Source organism: Numida meleagris, chromosome 4 (genome assembly GCF_002078875.1).
Source record: "Numida meleagris isolate 19003 breed g44 Domestic line chromosome 4, NumMel1.0, whole genome shotgun sequence".
Classification (NCBI taxonomy): domain Eukaryota; kingdom Metazoa; phylum Chordata; class Aves; order Galliformes; family Numididae; genus Numida; species Numida meleagris.
In genome coordinates, this window is record NC_034412.1 from 95271941 (window position 1) to 95287094 (window position 15154).

A 15154-nucleotide genomic window follows, 5' to 3' on the forward strand; every position below is an offset into this window, starting at 1 on the left:
TCTCCCTTCTTTTAGTTTAAAGCCCCATGTCGGTACAGACTCTGGTGTTCATCCCCTAGCAGTGATGACTTGATCCTCATTTCAGCATCCTGGCTCTGTGTCAGAGCAATGCTCAATGCCAGGCTGCTGATAGAGTCCCAGGTTATCACAGCACCCCCAAACTGTCACGCACAGCCCAAAGGAGGAGCAAAGTACCAGAGCAGGGACAGCCAAGTGTCCCTGAACGTGGTGTGCCCACGGTGTAGGAGCTCTAAGGATGGGTGCTGGGCACAGAGGAGCAGCTGGGGTCACCTCTGAGCCCTGTGTGTCGTTGCAGAGCCCCAGAGCATGCCACTGCTCGCCAGGTCCCCCAGCACCAACAGGAAATACCCACCTCTGCCCGTCGACAAGCTGGAGGAGGAGATCAACCGCCGCATGGCCGATGACAACAAGCTCTTCCGAGAAGAGTTCAATGTGAGTATCTTTGCTTCTCCTCCTCTCGTGCAGCACAAGGGATGGGTGGGAGTAGGGCAGTTAAAAAAAAAAAGGGGGCTGTTTACTCCATTTCATTCCAGTGGACGCAACCAAGGTGGTACCGAGTGGTGTTCATCTTTCTAACCGCTACAGAGGCTCCTCTGTTACTCTGCAGAGCAATGCGTGTTTGTTGCAGGGTGGACAGTGATTGTCTGCAGCCATGGAGCAATTTCATGAAGAGGTTGATGGAGAGAGAATTGAAAAGCTCTGTCTTCTTTTCCTTAAATCCCACAGCACGAGCGGGTTGCTATCAGTGTAAGGCTTATGACACACAGCAGAAGAATTCCGGTCTCATTTTGTAGAACAGCAGAGACAAAACAGCTGGTACATCAAAGGCGAAGCCACTCGGAGATTTTTACATATTTATTGCAAAGCACACAAAGAGGTTTTCGCCCTTGTAACTGGTCTCTAGGATCTCTCTCTTGTTGCCCGTGTCCTACCCAGCTGCTCTCAGTTTTGCTAGCAAGCAGCACCATGGGGTTACATTCTTCTGGGTCCAGGAGGTCTGGAGATGGAGGAGCTCTGAAAGGGTTTCCCTGCCTGCTGGCTTCCTCCCAGGTAGTGCCTTCCCTCCTCCTCCTCAAGGCTGCAGCAGAAACACCGCCAACATGAGTTGCTGGTAAAGCTGTGTCGTGGTGTTGTGTCAAATCCACAAACATCCAAAGCAAGAAATCGAAACAAGTCTATGTGAATAAGCTGTTAACTCTGAAACTGAATGAAGACCACGTAGGGAACAACAGTTGGCCTTCAGCACTGATCAGTTCTGGCAATACTTCGGATATTGCACTTATCCCACAGCACTGCCATCATCTCTTCTGAGATGTCTGAAACTTCTTCCTGATGTTGCTGAGCTCTGCGACTTCTTGTGCTGCTGAACCTGGTACGGTTTCATTTTGGCAGTGCAGAAATAGACAGAAGTGAGGAGGTAGGGTACAAAACTAACTACTGGCTGGAGTCACAGCATATTACCTAGGGTCTGAACGAACTGGATTCCCCATTGGCCTAACTGATGAAAGAAAATCCACTGCTGGTCTGATTGCACTGCAGGTGCTGTCTGCAAATACACAAAACCTTAGGTGCAAGGTGTGATAAGCTGATAGCAGGATTATGACGTGATTAAAAAAACCACACCACTCGACTTCCCCCAGCTGCCACACAACTCGATACCCTGCATGTCAGAGGAGGCTGTGAGCCCATGAAACCAAATCCACGTGCTGAAGAACCAGGGAAGGGATCACTTGGGTTGTAAATCCTGGATCCTGGGTTGTGCATTGTCGTGGCAGATGGAGGAATCAACCCATTCCATCCTCCTGGCTATTACAGGGTTGCATCGCAAGCGACTCCAGCACCCCCAGTTGGAGGTCCCCGATGCTGCTGGGGGTGGGATGGTGCAGCTCCCTTCCAGCCCCGCAGGTGCTGGGCAGTGGGGTTTTGGAGCAGAGGCATTTGGTCGGGTTACACAGTTCGCATCGCTGGTAACAGAGGAAATGTCAGCAGGAGCCTCCCCGTGTAGAAGTGAGCTCCCAAAACCCCGTGCTGGCGGGTTTGGTGTTGGAGGCTTTGCTGCCACCTCGTGTTTGTGGGTTCAGAGGCTTGGGATATCGCATCTGAGAAGGGATTTGCTCTCTCTGGTACGGCCCGGGCTGTTCAAATGATCACCTTGAGCTGGGTCCGGGCACGGAACAGCACGGGAGCGATGGTGAGGGAAGTGGGTGGGGGGGACTCATCCTTGTGGAGGATTCCTTGTGTGTGAGTATATCACATAAAACCCCCATTTTCTGCCATTGCAGGCTCTCCCAGCGTGTCCCATCCAGGCCACGTGTGAAGCTGCTTCCAAGGAGGAGAACAAGGAGAAGAACCGCTACGTGAACATTTTACCCTGTAGGTATCAGTGGGGCTGGGGGCTGGGGGGATGCACTGCCGGGGTGGGCTCTCCCAGAGGGGCTGCTGCATCTGCATTAGCCTTCGATGCACACTAGGGACTCCCTGGAGCTGTGAGCAGGCAGGAGGATGTGGAAAATGAAGCAGATGGGAAATGCAGAACTTCCCCGTGTCAGGAAGGTCCATCATCTCCCTGGCTTTGAGCATGGAAGGATTTCGGGGCATAAAGTCACTTAATGCATGCTGGGAACCCCCTAAGCCTGGGCTCCACTCCAGAAACTCAGCTCAGCTCCGTGGGGGCTTTGGTTTTAATGCAGAATTGTCATTTTTCTCCAGATGATCATTCCAGGGTTCACCTGACTCCCGTTGAAGGGGTTCCCGACTCTGACTACATTAACGCCTCCTTCATTAATGTAAGTGCCTGTCCTGCCTGAGTGACTGCCTTCCCTAAAAGCGTGGCTTGGCCGTGTGTGTGGCTTTTATGGGGTGGGACTGCAGTCTGGAAGCACCCAAAAGAACACGGTCCAGCAACTGGAGTACAAGGCAGAGGGCTGGGACTAATAAATTCCGGCCGTAGCCCTGCCGTGCTCGGTCCCATCTCTTCACACCTCTCTTATTTTTGCCACTTCTAAAACCATGAAAAGCTCTTAGCCTCCTCAGGGTGCTGCAAAGCCAAGCCGGCTGTTTGCAGAGGGGTTTGGAACCTTTCCTGGATGAACAGAGGATTTCTGATTAATGGCTGATGAGTCCTGTGGCTGATTAATCACCGGTACTTCCCAGCTTGCAGGGCTGGACATGTGAAGGGCATGGAAAAAAAAAAAAATATGAAGCAACACAGCTAAAGTATCCTTCAAAGCAACTTCACCCTACTCTGCTCCCTAGGAGGCAGCAGGATTTGTGCATTTGCCAATGCCTTTTGTTAGCGAACGGGTTGATTTCAGAGAGGGAGAGAACGTAGCCCAACTTCTCCCTTTTGTCCATGTTAACTTTATAGCCTTCATCTGCATACAAATTGCATTGTATTAATTTAGTGCCCTGTTTCTTGGGAGACGCGCTCTGTCCGCAAGGCACAGAGGGGAGCTGCTAACGTAGCCCGCATCGGTGCCACAGTGGGAAGGGTGATGTGAAGAAGTTGACTTTGAGGGAGATGGAGGCACATGAAGAAAAGCAAGACCCAAAAGGGTGGTGTTTTGGTTTGTTTTTTTTTTACTTTCTTCAGCATTAAATATATAGCCATCAGGAAGTAATCAGAATAACCCCCTGTGGGTCCAAGAGCCCGAGCTCCTGAAGATTAATGCTGATTTTCACATGATCCCAGCAGAAAGGTACTGAGCTACCACCTCATCCATGCTCTGGGCCAGCAGCTGACAAATGCCATGAGCGTAGGCAGTGCAACGCTTCGTGACCCTTAGAAAAAGACCGGCCTTTCATTTGTCTTCCTTTTTCTCCTTCTCTCCGTAGGGGTACCAAGAGAAAAACAAGTTCATTGCTGCACAAGGTAAACGCTCAGATTATTTTCGTAGCTCTGCCCTATGGGATTTGGGTCCTTCTGCTCTATGAAACTGTGCAAATAAACCCAAGGCAGTGCTGTGTGATAGTGTCTCCTTTCAGGAGACCTGGCCAGGCCACGGGTCGTTCCAAAAATGTTTTGTTCTTCCCGGATGTGATGGGGAAGGACAAGAAGCCCAACCTGTGGAATCCCCATTGCTGGATGGTGCCAGAGGGTTTCTTCCATCCTCCCAGCCCCACAGCCTCATCCTCCCCCCGAGCCACAGCTGCAGGTGGCTGGGATCTCTCAAAACGTAGCTAGCTAGCTGCTTAATTAAATTTCCCTTAATAAAGCTGAGAAATCATTTATGTCAGAGCGAGCACCACGCTGATCCGGTTTCATTATGCTCCTTCTTAACCCTTAGCTTTTAAGAATGTGGGCTTGCGTCCTTGGAGAGAGGCTCAGCTGTAATAATCTTTGCAGGGGAAGCAGGGCTGTTAGCTGCAAGCAGCAGAGCCTTCCCGAGCTCAGCTGCCCCCAGGCAGAGCATCAGCGTTGTGCGTGCAGCTTTCCCTGCTGAAACCGAGGTGCCCAGGCACAGGAGCTTCACACCAGCATAAAATGTAGGAAGCTGCACCTGCCTGTCACCGGCCGCTGTCACCGAGATCCCAGCTTGTTGTGCCTCGGCCCGGCCGCCCCGTTCTCCTGGCTCTGGCTGGAGAAGGAAGGCTGCATCTCATCGGCAGTACCAGGCTGGGGTGAAGCTTTGGCTCCGTTTTCCTCCTGGCTCACCCTTAGCCTGGGGCTTGGCAGGGGATGTCGGGGTGAGTCAGCTCCTTGTCTGGCAGGCAGCGAGAGCTATTCCTGTGCCGTATTGAAACAGGATCCTGTGGTTAAAGCACAAGGCTCGGGGGCAGGACTCTGTGCATGCTATTTGTGACAGCCACAGTTTCCCAGCGTGACCTTGGGACAAGTCGTTTCCACGCTCTGTTTGTCTGGTTTCCCCTTCTTGGGCTAAAAATGGAATTCCTGATCATAAAAAGTATCCAGTCCCTTAAAAAAAAAAAAAAAAAACAAAAAAAAAAACCTGCTATTGTGCAATATGATTGTTCTCTGGGTTCCCAGACACCCACGGAGCATCCTGTGCTGACATCTATCGGCAAAAAGAGCGCTACGCTCCGCACACGGCAATGGGTTTTAGCCCCGCTGCTTGTGGAGCTGATGCCTCCTCCTAACCATGCGATTCCCTTAGGACCAAAGGAAGAAACAGTGAACGACTTCTGGAGGATGATTTGGGAGCAAAACACAGCAACCATCGTCATGGTGACCAACCTGAAGGAGAGGAAGGAGGTAGGCACCGGGATGCCACGGCTGTCCGACGCTGTCTCAGTGAGCACAGGGCTTGTGCTGAGCCACGTGGTGTCTGTTCCTGTGCTCTGTTCCCAAGCTTGCTGGGAGCTGAAGCTTACCCACCTCCTTTCTCTGTCCCTGCAGTGTAAGTGTGCTCAGTACTGGCCGGATCAGGGCTGCTGGACGTACGGGAACATCCGCGTTTCGGTGGAGGACGTGACGGTGCTGGTGGACTACACCGTGCGGAAATTCTGCATTCAGCAGGTGCCCTGCCCCGTCCCTCCCTGCCCCTGCCATGCTCTGCCACTCCTCAGGCTTTCACTTCAGTGACCACAGCATCCCTGTTCTTAACGAGAGCTATCAAAGGTCTACTCACCTCCAGCACGTGCGACCCCGTTCTCCGCATCTGTCAGCGCCGTTGCGTTGGAAGCAGGGGAGCTGGTTGATGCCAGTTAAAACGCGGTGCTGTAATCCTCCAGTGCTTGCTGGTAGCACAGCTGGGGGGCTGGAACTAGCTGATCCTCAAGGTCCCTTCCAACCCAAGCCATGCTGTGGTTCTCACCCGTAGCCGCTTAGTGCCTGCAAATAAGTGAGTCTCATCTCATGAGCTGAGACAAAATCCAGCGCCGTATGCGTCGGGTTTCGATTATTTTCCCATCTGTCGCTCCACTGTCACATCCTCCAAGCTCGGGATTAGTCACTCTGTTTGTTTTCCTGATGCTCTCAGAGGCAGGCAACAAGGAGCTGATGCAGGGGAGACGGAGTGCCTGGATGAAAGGCTGCCTCCTGGAGCCCAGCCTGTGCTTGGTTCCTTCCCTGCCTTTAATACAAGGATACTGCATCATCATCATCATTATTGGTATTGAAAGGAGCCATGCCTTCTGTTTGAGCTGGGCACATTGGCAGCGAAGTGCCGCAGGCTGGAGCCCTGCAGGTGGCATCTCTCACCTGGGTGATGTTCTGCTCTGCTCTTTTGCAGCTTCAAGGCCACCCATAGGGTGCAGGATATGACAATGAGCAATTAAAATGGCATGCTTTCAGAGCCTCACGTGGCCCTACAGCCTGAGTCCATGCCCTTTAAGCTTCCAGATGTTAGTGCTTCCTAAACCTTCCAGTTCAGCCTTGGGGCTGTAGCTCCCTCTGCCCTGGCTTTTGGGAAAAGAAGGGAAATCTCAAGTGTTTGTGATTGATGTGAGCACGCGTTTCCCCTGCAGGTAGGCGACGTCACGAACAAGAAGCCTCAGCGCCTGGTGACGCAGTTCCACTTCACCAGCTGGCCCGATTTTGGGGTGCCCTTCACCCCCATCGGGATGCTGAAGTTCTTAAAGAAGGTGAAGACGTGTAACCCCCAGTATGCAGGAGCAATAGTAGTGCACTGCAGGTGAGCCCTGGCCGCAGCTGTGCTCTGCCTCTCCTGGCTTGCCTGGAAAGCATCTCTGGACACGGGAAGGCAGCATCCACTGCTCCCGTGCTCAGCGATGGTGTGCAGGTGGAGGAAGGGATCACATTGTTGGAATCTGATGCTCAAAGCAACTCTCTGATGGAGACAGGCTGAGGGAGCTGGGTTTGTTCAGATGAAGAGGAGAAGGCTTTGGGGAGACCTCATTGTGGCCTCTCAGTATGTGAAGGTAGCTTATAAAAAAGATGGAGAGTGACTTTTTACACTGACGGAGATAGGATAGTGGGAAATGGTTTTAAAATAAGAGAGGGGAGATTTAGGTTAGATGTGAGGGGGAAATCCTTTACTCAGAGGGCAGCGAGGCCTGGCACTGCTACCCAGAGAGCTGCGGGTGGGTGCCCCATCCCTGGAGGTGCTCAAGGCCGGGTCGGATGGGGCCCTGGGCAGTCTGAGCTGATGGGGGGCAACCAACCCACAGCAAGGGTTGGAACTCAGGGGCTTTAAGATCCCTTCCAGCACAAGCTATTCCATGGTTCTGTGATTGGAGTGAGCTTGCTGGGGAGTTGCGTGCTGACCGCTTGCCCTTCTGCCATTCCAGCGCTGGGGTGGGACGCACGGGCACTTTTATTGTCATCGATGCCATGCTGGACATGATGCATGCCGAGAGGAAGGTGGATGTTTACGGCTTCGTGAGCCGGATCCGGGCTCAGCGCTGCCAGATGGTACAGACAGATGTAAGTGTGCTGCCGCGTGCTCCCCGTGGTTCTCCTTTGCGTGCTCCCAGCCTGCAGCTAAGCCATCTGCAGCAGCCCCGTGGGCGAGTTGAGTGGCATCCCTAATTTTGGAAGGAGGACTGAGTCAAGCGAGCTGTTCGTCAGGTCCTGCACTTTGTTATCTCCAGTTTGTCCTTGAGCTTTGTGTCAAAACCCTGCAGGTCGCGTGGCAGATAAGGTCTCAGGCTCCTTGTAGGGGCTGTGGGAAGTGCTTGGGCAGTGGGTTTGCAGCCAGATCCCATCCCTGAGTGCAACGTCTCCCTTTCAGATGCAGTATGTGTTCATATACCAAGCACTGCTGGAGCACTATCTCTACGGTGATACAGAGCTGGAGGTGACCTCGTTAGAAATCCACCTCCAGAAGATCTACAACAAAGTGCCAGGAACCAGCAGCAATGGGCTGGAAGAGGAGTTCAAGGTGAGCCTGGTTCTTGTGCCGGTGGCTTTGTTCAGCACGTGCTGGGCAGCGAGGACTGCCATGCATTTGCTTTCCCTTTGGTGGCTCTGCAAGCTGTCACTGCTTTCCTTCCTTCCTCTGCAGAAGCTCACTTCCATCAAAATCCAAAATGACAAGATGAGAACGGGCAACTTGCCGGCAAACATGAAGAAGAACAGGGTGCTTCAGATAATTCCATGTAAGTCGTGCTTGTCTGGCGGGGTGAAAGAGGAATGGGGACAGAGGCATCTGTGGGAATGGGGACACGGGGTGGTTGAGGTTGGAGTGGACCCCTGGAGACCTCCTGGTCCATCCCCTGACAGGGAAAGCATGCGGGGATGGGGCAGAGTCAGGGTGAGGTGGGTTTTCAGGAACAGATTTAACACTGCTCCGGGGACGTCGTGCTTTGTTCTGCCCTGCCCCTGCCATGAATTTGTTCTCAGCAGGTTGGTGCTCCCCAAGGCTTTCTGCCTTCGGAAGAAGGGAATTTCTGCTGAGCAGGTCCTGCTCCTTGAGGCCGCAGTGCCTCCTTTCTGCCCTGGTCTCCCAGGGCATGGCAGAAGGCAGAACTGAGTCTCCTCACTGCATAAAAGAGTGCTGGAAACACAGGGCCCCCCTTTCCCTCATCTCTCAGCACTTGGTCTTGGTGACTTCCCAGCTGCATAATTACGTTTTTAAAGTGTTTCCCCAAAACTCAGTCATTTTGCTTCTGTTTTAGATGAGTTCAACAGAGTAATCATTCCAGTGAAGAGAGGTGAAGAAAACACAGACTACGTTAATGCATCCTTCATTGATGTGAGTCTTCTTCGCTCTTCTTTTCATCTTCTCCCCCTGGAAAAACTGTTTACCTCACACTTCTTTGAATGGGAAGGTTTTATCCTGAAAGAATTCTTCTATAGGAAGAGGAGATTTGGAGCCTAAGCAGGGCCTCTTAATCTTGGTCCCACTTCTGCAGCTCTGGGGTTTGATGATGGCTTTGAGAAGCGGATGCACAAAGCCATGGAAATGATTACTTTACGGCACTGTTCATTTGGTCAGAAAACATCCTCTAGATTAGTTCTGGAGCAATACATGGATCCCAAAACCCTTGAGAAAACCAGGTCAATCCTATTACACCTGTCTTGGTGACTAGAGGAAATGAGGCAGAGAGGTTAAGTGCTTTTTCACTCCGAGGAGGAGGTAGGTGATTGCACATCCTTTGCTCATGAGTAATCCTGTTGACTTCGGGGGTCCATCTCATATGGGTATTTATCTTTGTGCAGTGATGCCAGCAGTGGTTAAGTGACAAAGAAGCCTGCTCTTTTCCAGCCCGATTCCTGTTTTCATTTCCTAATGGCAGGGTTTTATCCCCCAAAGAACGACGACTGCTGTGTTGAACCAGTAAAACCAGTATATTCCCAGATACAACATTCCAAGTGGTCTGCTCCCCCAGATCTCACTTGCAGGCTCCCCACATTCTGCTCTGGCTGTGTCAGCTTCTGACGAAACGCAGATGTGAGCAGCCTTCTTGTTCTGCATCTAGATCAGAAGGCTTAAATGTCATGTAAGCGATTTTGTTGAGGATTCAATTTCCTGCCTCTGCTGAACTTTGCTTAAATGACAAACACCAAATGACGAAGCATCTGCATTCACAGTCTGCTGCGAGGTCACAGGGGAATAGTGGAGGTTTTCATTCTCTGTAACAGAAGCACTTCTTGTTGGGGAGCAGACAGAGCCACCCTGACTTAGGACAGAGCCCGGTTTTGCTCACTTCTTGCAAAAACTCTCAGCAAAAAGCATAACTGTTAACACTTGGAGCTTAGGCGTGATGGCTGGCTCTGCTATGAAGTTCAGACTTTGCCAGTGTCCTAGAGCACTGAAAAACAATCCTTTGTTTGCCAAATAGGATCCTACTGCAGCTGCATTTCCCTAAAAGCAAAGGTCTCGCCATGACAGCATCTCAGCTGCCAGGTGGGGCAGGGGAAGCCGGGTGGTGGCTCTGCTCAGGCTGCAGTTGTTCACAGAAAGGTGCTCTGGAGTTTAACCTGTCCAAGAGCACGTCGATGCATCTGCAGACCCGAGCTGCTGTCTGCGTTCTGCAGTCTGCATGGGGCGGACCAAATCCACTGGATTTGCCACTTTTGGATTGATTTGGAGGGAGCAGCTCACACACAGACCTCGAGGCGAGCATGCAGAGCAGCTGGCACAGGAAAGCAGTGACCAGCAGCCTGGGCACAGCAGCCTTCGCCTGGCATGGAGGAGAAAGGCACAGGGAGAGCAGGATTGCTAAGCTGGCTTGCCCTTTGTTGCTTGGCACTTCCAAGCAGGATTAAGAGTGCCTGCACTGCATTCAAATTAAATCAGAGAGCCCCACAAAGATGGTGCTCCAGCTCTGCACCTTGCAAAGAGTTGGTACTATAATTATGATACCTCTGCTAGAGCTCAGCCCCCACGAGGTACCACGAACACAGGTGTTTCCCCCCCAGAACGAGTTGTTCCTTTATTTCCATGCATCTACCTGCGCTGCCATTGAAGGTGCGGGGCTTTTTGTGACCATTGTCCCTGCTGCTCTCCTGGCACCCACCTCCTCACGCTGCCATTTCTCTCATTGCTCTCTCCCATGTTTGAAATGGCAGGGCTATCGCCAGAAGGATTCCTATATCGCCAGCCAAGGGCCGCTGCAGCACACGATAGAGGACTTCTGGAGGATGATCTGGGAGTGGAAATCCTGCTCCATAGTGATGTTAACAGAGCTGGAGGAGAGAGGCCAGGTAAGCGCTTGTTGTAGCAGCAGCAGAGGAAATCAGAGCGCACCCTTAAAGCCTCCAGTGCTGTTCCCAGTGCTGTGCACCTTCCACCCCTTTCAAGGCAGTGAGAAAAACGTGTGTTTTCACCCAGTCTCCTCTTGCAATTCTGTCTCAGGAGAAGTGTGCCCAGTACTGGCCTTCTGACGGCTCTGTGTCCTACGGAGACATCAACGTGGAGCTGAAAAAAGAGGAGGAATGCGAGAGCTACACAGTGCGGGACCTGCTGGTGACAAACACCAGGGTAAGAGTCTGCCTCTGCCCCATGGGGAACTCTGGTTGTCTTCTTCTGGTTGCCTTATTCCTGTGCCTGCCACCCCACCTTCCTCTTGCTCCCCATTCCCGCATCCTGCTCTGCCATAGGGCAAGCAAATGACTCTCCCCAAGCACACGCTCATCCTCAGGGTTCTCATGAAGCATTCAGGGAGTTGGTTCATTGGTATGAACGGGGCCGTGCTGAGCTCTGCCTCTGCTCTTCCACCAGGAAAACAAGAGCCGACAGATCCGACAGTTCCACTTCCATGGCTGGCCAGAGGTTGGGATCCCCAGCGATGGGAAGGGAATGATCAACATCATCGCGGCCGTGCAGAAGCAGCAGCAGCAGTCAGGCAACCACCCCATCACTGTGCACTGCAGGTGAGGCTGGGGAGCAGCTTCAGGCTGCAGAGGTTTGGGGTTTGCTTCACCCTAACGCTGCCGTCTGACAGTGCAGCTTGTGCATGGAGACAACAAAACCACCAGCAAACCTGGGCTGCTTGGCCTAGCTTGGGAATGACGGATGGTTTCCTTCACTTTCTGGTTTCTCTTTGCCAGTGCCGGAGCAGGAAGAACAGGAACCTTCTGTGCGCTGAGCACTGTCCTGGAAAGGGTGAAAGCAGAAGGGATTCTCGATGTCTTTCAGACAGTGAAGAGTTTAAGACTACAGAGGCCGCATATGGTGCAGACACTGGTAAGCCCTGGACCTCAGCGGGAAAGAGCTGGGGACTCAAACCTGTTAAGCTGTTGAGAAAAACTTGCCCAGCTGAAGATCTGCTCCCTCCATGAAAGAGTAAGGGGTAGAGGTGGGGCAGGAGGCATCTCCCCATCCTCCTGTGGTGTGTTCAGAAGAATGGAGCTGGCCTGGCTGGTTGCATCAGCCTCCTGCTGAGTGCTGATGGAGCCTCCCTGGAGATACCCTCATCCACGATCCCTGGAATTCTGGGCTCCAGGAGCCTGGAAACATGGCCTGGAGAGGCTGTGCCACGGGCTTTGGCTGTCAGCATGGCAGGGAGAGGAGGAGCAGGCGGGACTAGATGAGGTTTTGCAAGAGGGGTTTGTTGCAAGGATACCGAGGTGTTTTTTAGAGTCTGCTTGTGCTCAAAACAGGACCTCAGAATGGAGAGGGGAAGCAGAGTCTCTCCCATTTGCTGAGCAGGAGGCTGGGAGCACCCCGTAGAGCTGGCCAGGCCCATTTTGGGGGGGGGGGTGAGGCAAAAACAAGGTGGCATCACCACAAGCCCTCCATTGGGAGCTGCTCATGGTTAGGAATCCATGCCCAGCACTCAGTGCCAGGGCTGTCCCATCACCTGCTGCCTCCATCCCGAGACGTTCCCCACGGGCTTCACCCTTTTCCCAGAGCTACCAGAGAGAAGAAGCACTTTAGTGTGCAGCAACAACTCAGCTTGGTCCTCGCTGCAGGTGGGGATTTCTGAAACGTGGCTGCTCCTCGGCTAACGCTGCGTTCTCTCTCTGCCCTGCAGGAACAGTACGAATTCTGCTACAAGGTGGTGCAGGAATACATCGACGCCTTCTCAGACTACGCCAACTTCAAGTGAAAAAACACCACAAAGCTGAAACAAAACGACAGAAGAGTTGCCTTCTTTAATATTTTGTAATATTCTGTTTGTTAATATACCCCCCCAAAATATGTGTATATATCTTAACTGTTTTAGAGGTTGGTACCATAAGCTTCCTATTAGCTGGAGATTTTATATGTAGCAAAGTGGTAGTGCAGATACTGTCGGCTCCTTTTTTTTTTTTTTTTCCAATGTTTTATTGGGGAATTAAATAGCGTGATGTTTGGATTAATACTGTCATACCATCTCTCTTCTGGAGAGTTGATACAGGCTGTTATTTTGTTTGTAAATCTTTTTTTTTTTTTTTTTTTCTTTGAGGGAGTAAAGCCTTTTTTTAAAAAAAAAAACGAAAGAAAAAGGATAATTCTGGATCTCATCTGAAACAATAACCCAACGAGCAAGCACAAGCTTTTCCCAAACCTGCAGGGAAATGGTTTCACATTTTTCTGCCGGTCAGCTCTTAAAAAAAAAAAAAAAAAGGGGAAAAAAAACCAAACCAACTTATTCCGGTGGTTTTTTTTTTTATAAATATCCTAATTTTTTTAAAAAAAAAAAAAAAAGCAAAAAAAAAAAAGCAGAAGTTTCCTCTTTCAGGGTCAGGCCATCACATTGGGATTGGAAAGCTGAACCTAGCAGCATCTGTTGGGATTGGAAGCAAAAAAAAAAAAGGGGGAAGAAAAGAGGATTTTTGCTCCCTGAAGGAGCTCTATCCCTTTGTCAATGGGATGTGGGGGTGCCTGTGCCCATCCCTTTCCCCCCTGTTGGTGTCATTTGGGAATAATGGGGACGTGAAATGGAAACGAGTTTGGGTTGGCAGAGCAGAAGGTATCAAATAACCCATTTTTGAGGTTCCCCTCCCAGAAGAAGCAGGGAAACCCTAGTGCTTGTGACAAGCCAGGGTGCGAGAAGAGCCCTAAGGGCAAAGGAAACTAAGGGCAGAGGGGTGCAGCACTGTCATGCTGGAAAAAAAAGGAAAAAAAAAACAAAAGGTGACCGTAGTTTATTTTAACAGTTTTTGTGGCATAAGGAGCCATTGGATTAAATGCACAGATGTGACTTTAATGAGGTTTTTTGGTCCCCTCCTCGCTGCTCGGAGCAGCGTTTTGGGGCCGGGGGAGCATCCCTGCCCTTTGGCCATGTGCAGAGCTGCAGCCCGAGCTGCTGGAGCATTGCTCTGCAAAACAGCAGACAGCTGTAGGTAATCCGGGCTAAATCCACTTCCCACACTCTGCCACAACCCCAGAGCCACGGCCAGGCACAGAGATGCGGCATCCAGCCCCACATTTGATAAAACCGGAGGAGAAAAGGGAAAACGAGGGATGCCAGCAGCATCCTCCAGCCCTGCTGGAGGGGGAACTGAGGCACGGGGATTTGTGTCGTCCCCTCCCCCCCTTCCATGAGCATCCTGCAGCCCTGGGGTGGGCTCGGTCTGAGCGAGCACTGGCTGCCAGCTCCCCGGGGAGTGGGGCCGACGTCAGAGCCGCCAAGCCCGGCCCTACAAAGAGTGGTGCCGAGCCCAGCCCTACAAATAGCGGTGCTGAGCCCCTGGCCAGGACACAGCACCGGCCACCGCTGCCCCAACAGGTGAGTGCGATGCGGGGAGCCGGGTGGTGGGACCCCAATCAGCCCTAGCAGCCCCCAGGTGCTCGGCTTTGCTGCACCAAGCGGCACCCGTGGGTGCTCATCCCCTGCAGCATCTCCATCCTCCCCTGGGACTTTGGGGTGCCTGTCCTTGCTGCACCCAAACCCAGCCCCGTGCAACGCCCTGGGGTACTCGTCCCCTCTATCACCTCCATTCCCGATCCCAGCCCCAGACAGCACCCATGGGTGCTTATACCCCCTGGCAACTGCATTCACCCCTGCGGTGTCCATCCTTGCTGCACCCAAGCCAGTACCCATGGGTGCCTGTCCTATCCAGCATCTCCATCCCCAAACCCAGCCCAAGTGGCACTTTGGGGTATCCCTCCTTGCTACCCCCAATCCAACCTCAAATAGCACCCATGGGCGCTCATTCTCTCCAACAGCTCCATTCCCAAACACGACCCTGGGGTGCCTGCCTTGCTGCATCCAGCCCAGCCCCACAGCTCCCATGGCTGCTCTTTCCCTTTAGCACCTCCAATCCCCAAACCCAGCCCAAGAGGCACCTTGAGGCACCGCTCCTTGCAGACCCAAGCCCACACCAAGCAGCACCCACGGGTGCTCATCCCCTGCAGCACCTCCGTTCTCAGATGGGAATGCGGGGTACCCATCCCTGCAGACCCAAACCAGCCCCAAGCAGCACCCACAGATACTAGGCACCTCCAAACACCACTCAAGATGGGCTCATCTCTGCCAACCCAGCACAGGTCTGGGTGCTGGGGGGCTACCAGCCCCGCTCCCCCATTACCTCCCCATTACTCCCTGTTACCCTGCAGCCCTGCTCAGTGCCATGGCTCCCGGTGGCTGCCTGCTACTGGCCCTGCTGCTGCTGGCAGGCGCTGCACAGGGCCAGCACTGGTCCCACGGATGGTACCCTGGGGGCAAGAGGGACCTCAGCGCCCCACAGGTAGGACCCCCACGTCCTTTCCCACATCAACCCCTTTCCCTAACCCTGTCCCCACGTATTGCCCCCAGATTTCCCCCTCGGTGCTCTAACCCCCAGATTACCCCCCGCTTTGGGTTATTCCCCCTATAGCTACAACCCCCCCCCAAATTT

At 52.6% G+C, this 15154-nt stretch overlaps 2 protein-coding genes across 5 annotated transcripts in view; both read left to right on the forward strand.

The window, feature by feature from the left end:
- The window catches only part of PTPRA (protein tyrosine phosphatase, receptor type A), a 99631-nt gene extending 86693 nt beyond the window's left edge, over window positions 1–12938 (forward strand). For all 4 annotated transcript variants that reach the window (XM_021394000.1, XM_021393999.1, XM_021394001.1 and 1 more), the window contains 16 exons: window positions 317–453; window positions 2304–2394; window positions 2731–2807; window positions 3856–3892; window positions 5136–5233; window positions 5378–5497; window positions 6448–6614; window positions 7231–7366; window positions 7674–7823; window positions 7947–8040; window positions 8560–8636; window positions 10457–10591; window positions 10743–10868; window positions 11109–11260; window positions 11438–11573; window positions 12364–12938. In XM_021394000.1, the coding sequence (XP_021249675.1) occupies window positions 317–453; window positions 2304–2394; window positions 2731–2807; window positions 3856–3892; window positions 5136–5233; window positions 5378–5497; window positions 6448–6614; window positions 7231–7366; window positions 7674–7823; window positions 7947–8040; window positions 8560–8636; window positions 10457–10591; window positions 10743–10868; window positions 11109–11260; window positions 11438–11573; window positions 12364–12438 (1808 nt within the window). In that variant the 3' untranslated portion in view covers window positions 12439–12938. The remainder of the gene's footprint in view (window positions 1–316; window positions 454–2303; window positions 2395–2730; window positions 2808–3855; window positions 3893–5135; window positions 5234–5377; window positions 5498–6447; window positions 6615–7230; window positions 7367–7673; window positions 7824–7946; window positions 8041–8559; window positions 8637–10456; window positions 10592–10742; window positions 10869–11108; window positions 11261–11437; window positions 11574–12363) is intronic.
- The window catches only part of MRPS26 (mitochondrial ribosomal protein S26), a 13929-nt gene continuing 12615 nt past the window's right edge, over window positions 13841–15154 (forward strand). The window contains exons 1-2 of the mRNA XM_021394509.1: window positions 13841–14043; window positions 14874–15004. Coding sequence (XP_021250184.1) covers window positions 13856–14043; window positions 14874–15004 — 319 coding nt within the window. The 5' untranslated portion in view covers window positions 13841–13855. The remainder of the gene's footprint in view (window positions 14044–14873; window positions 15005–15154) is intronic.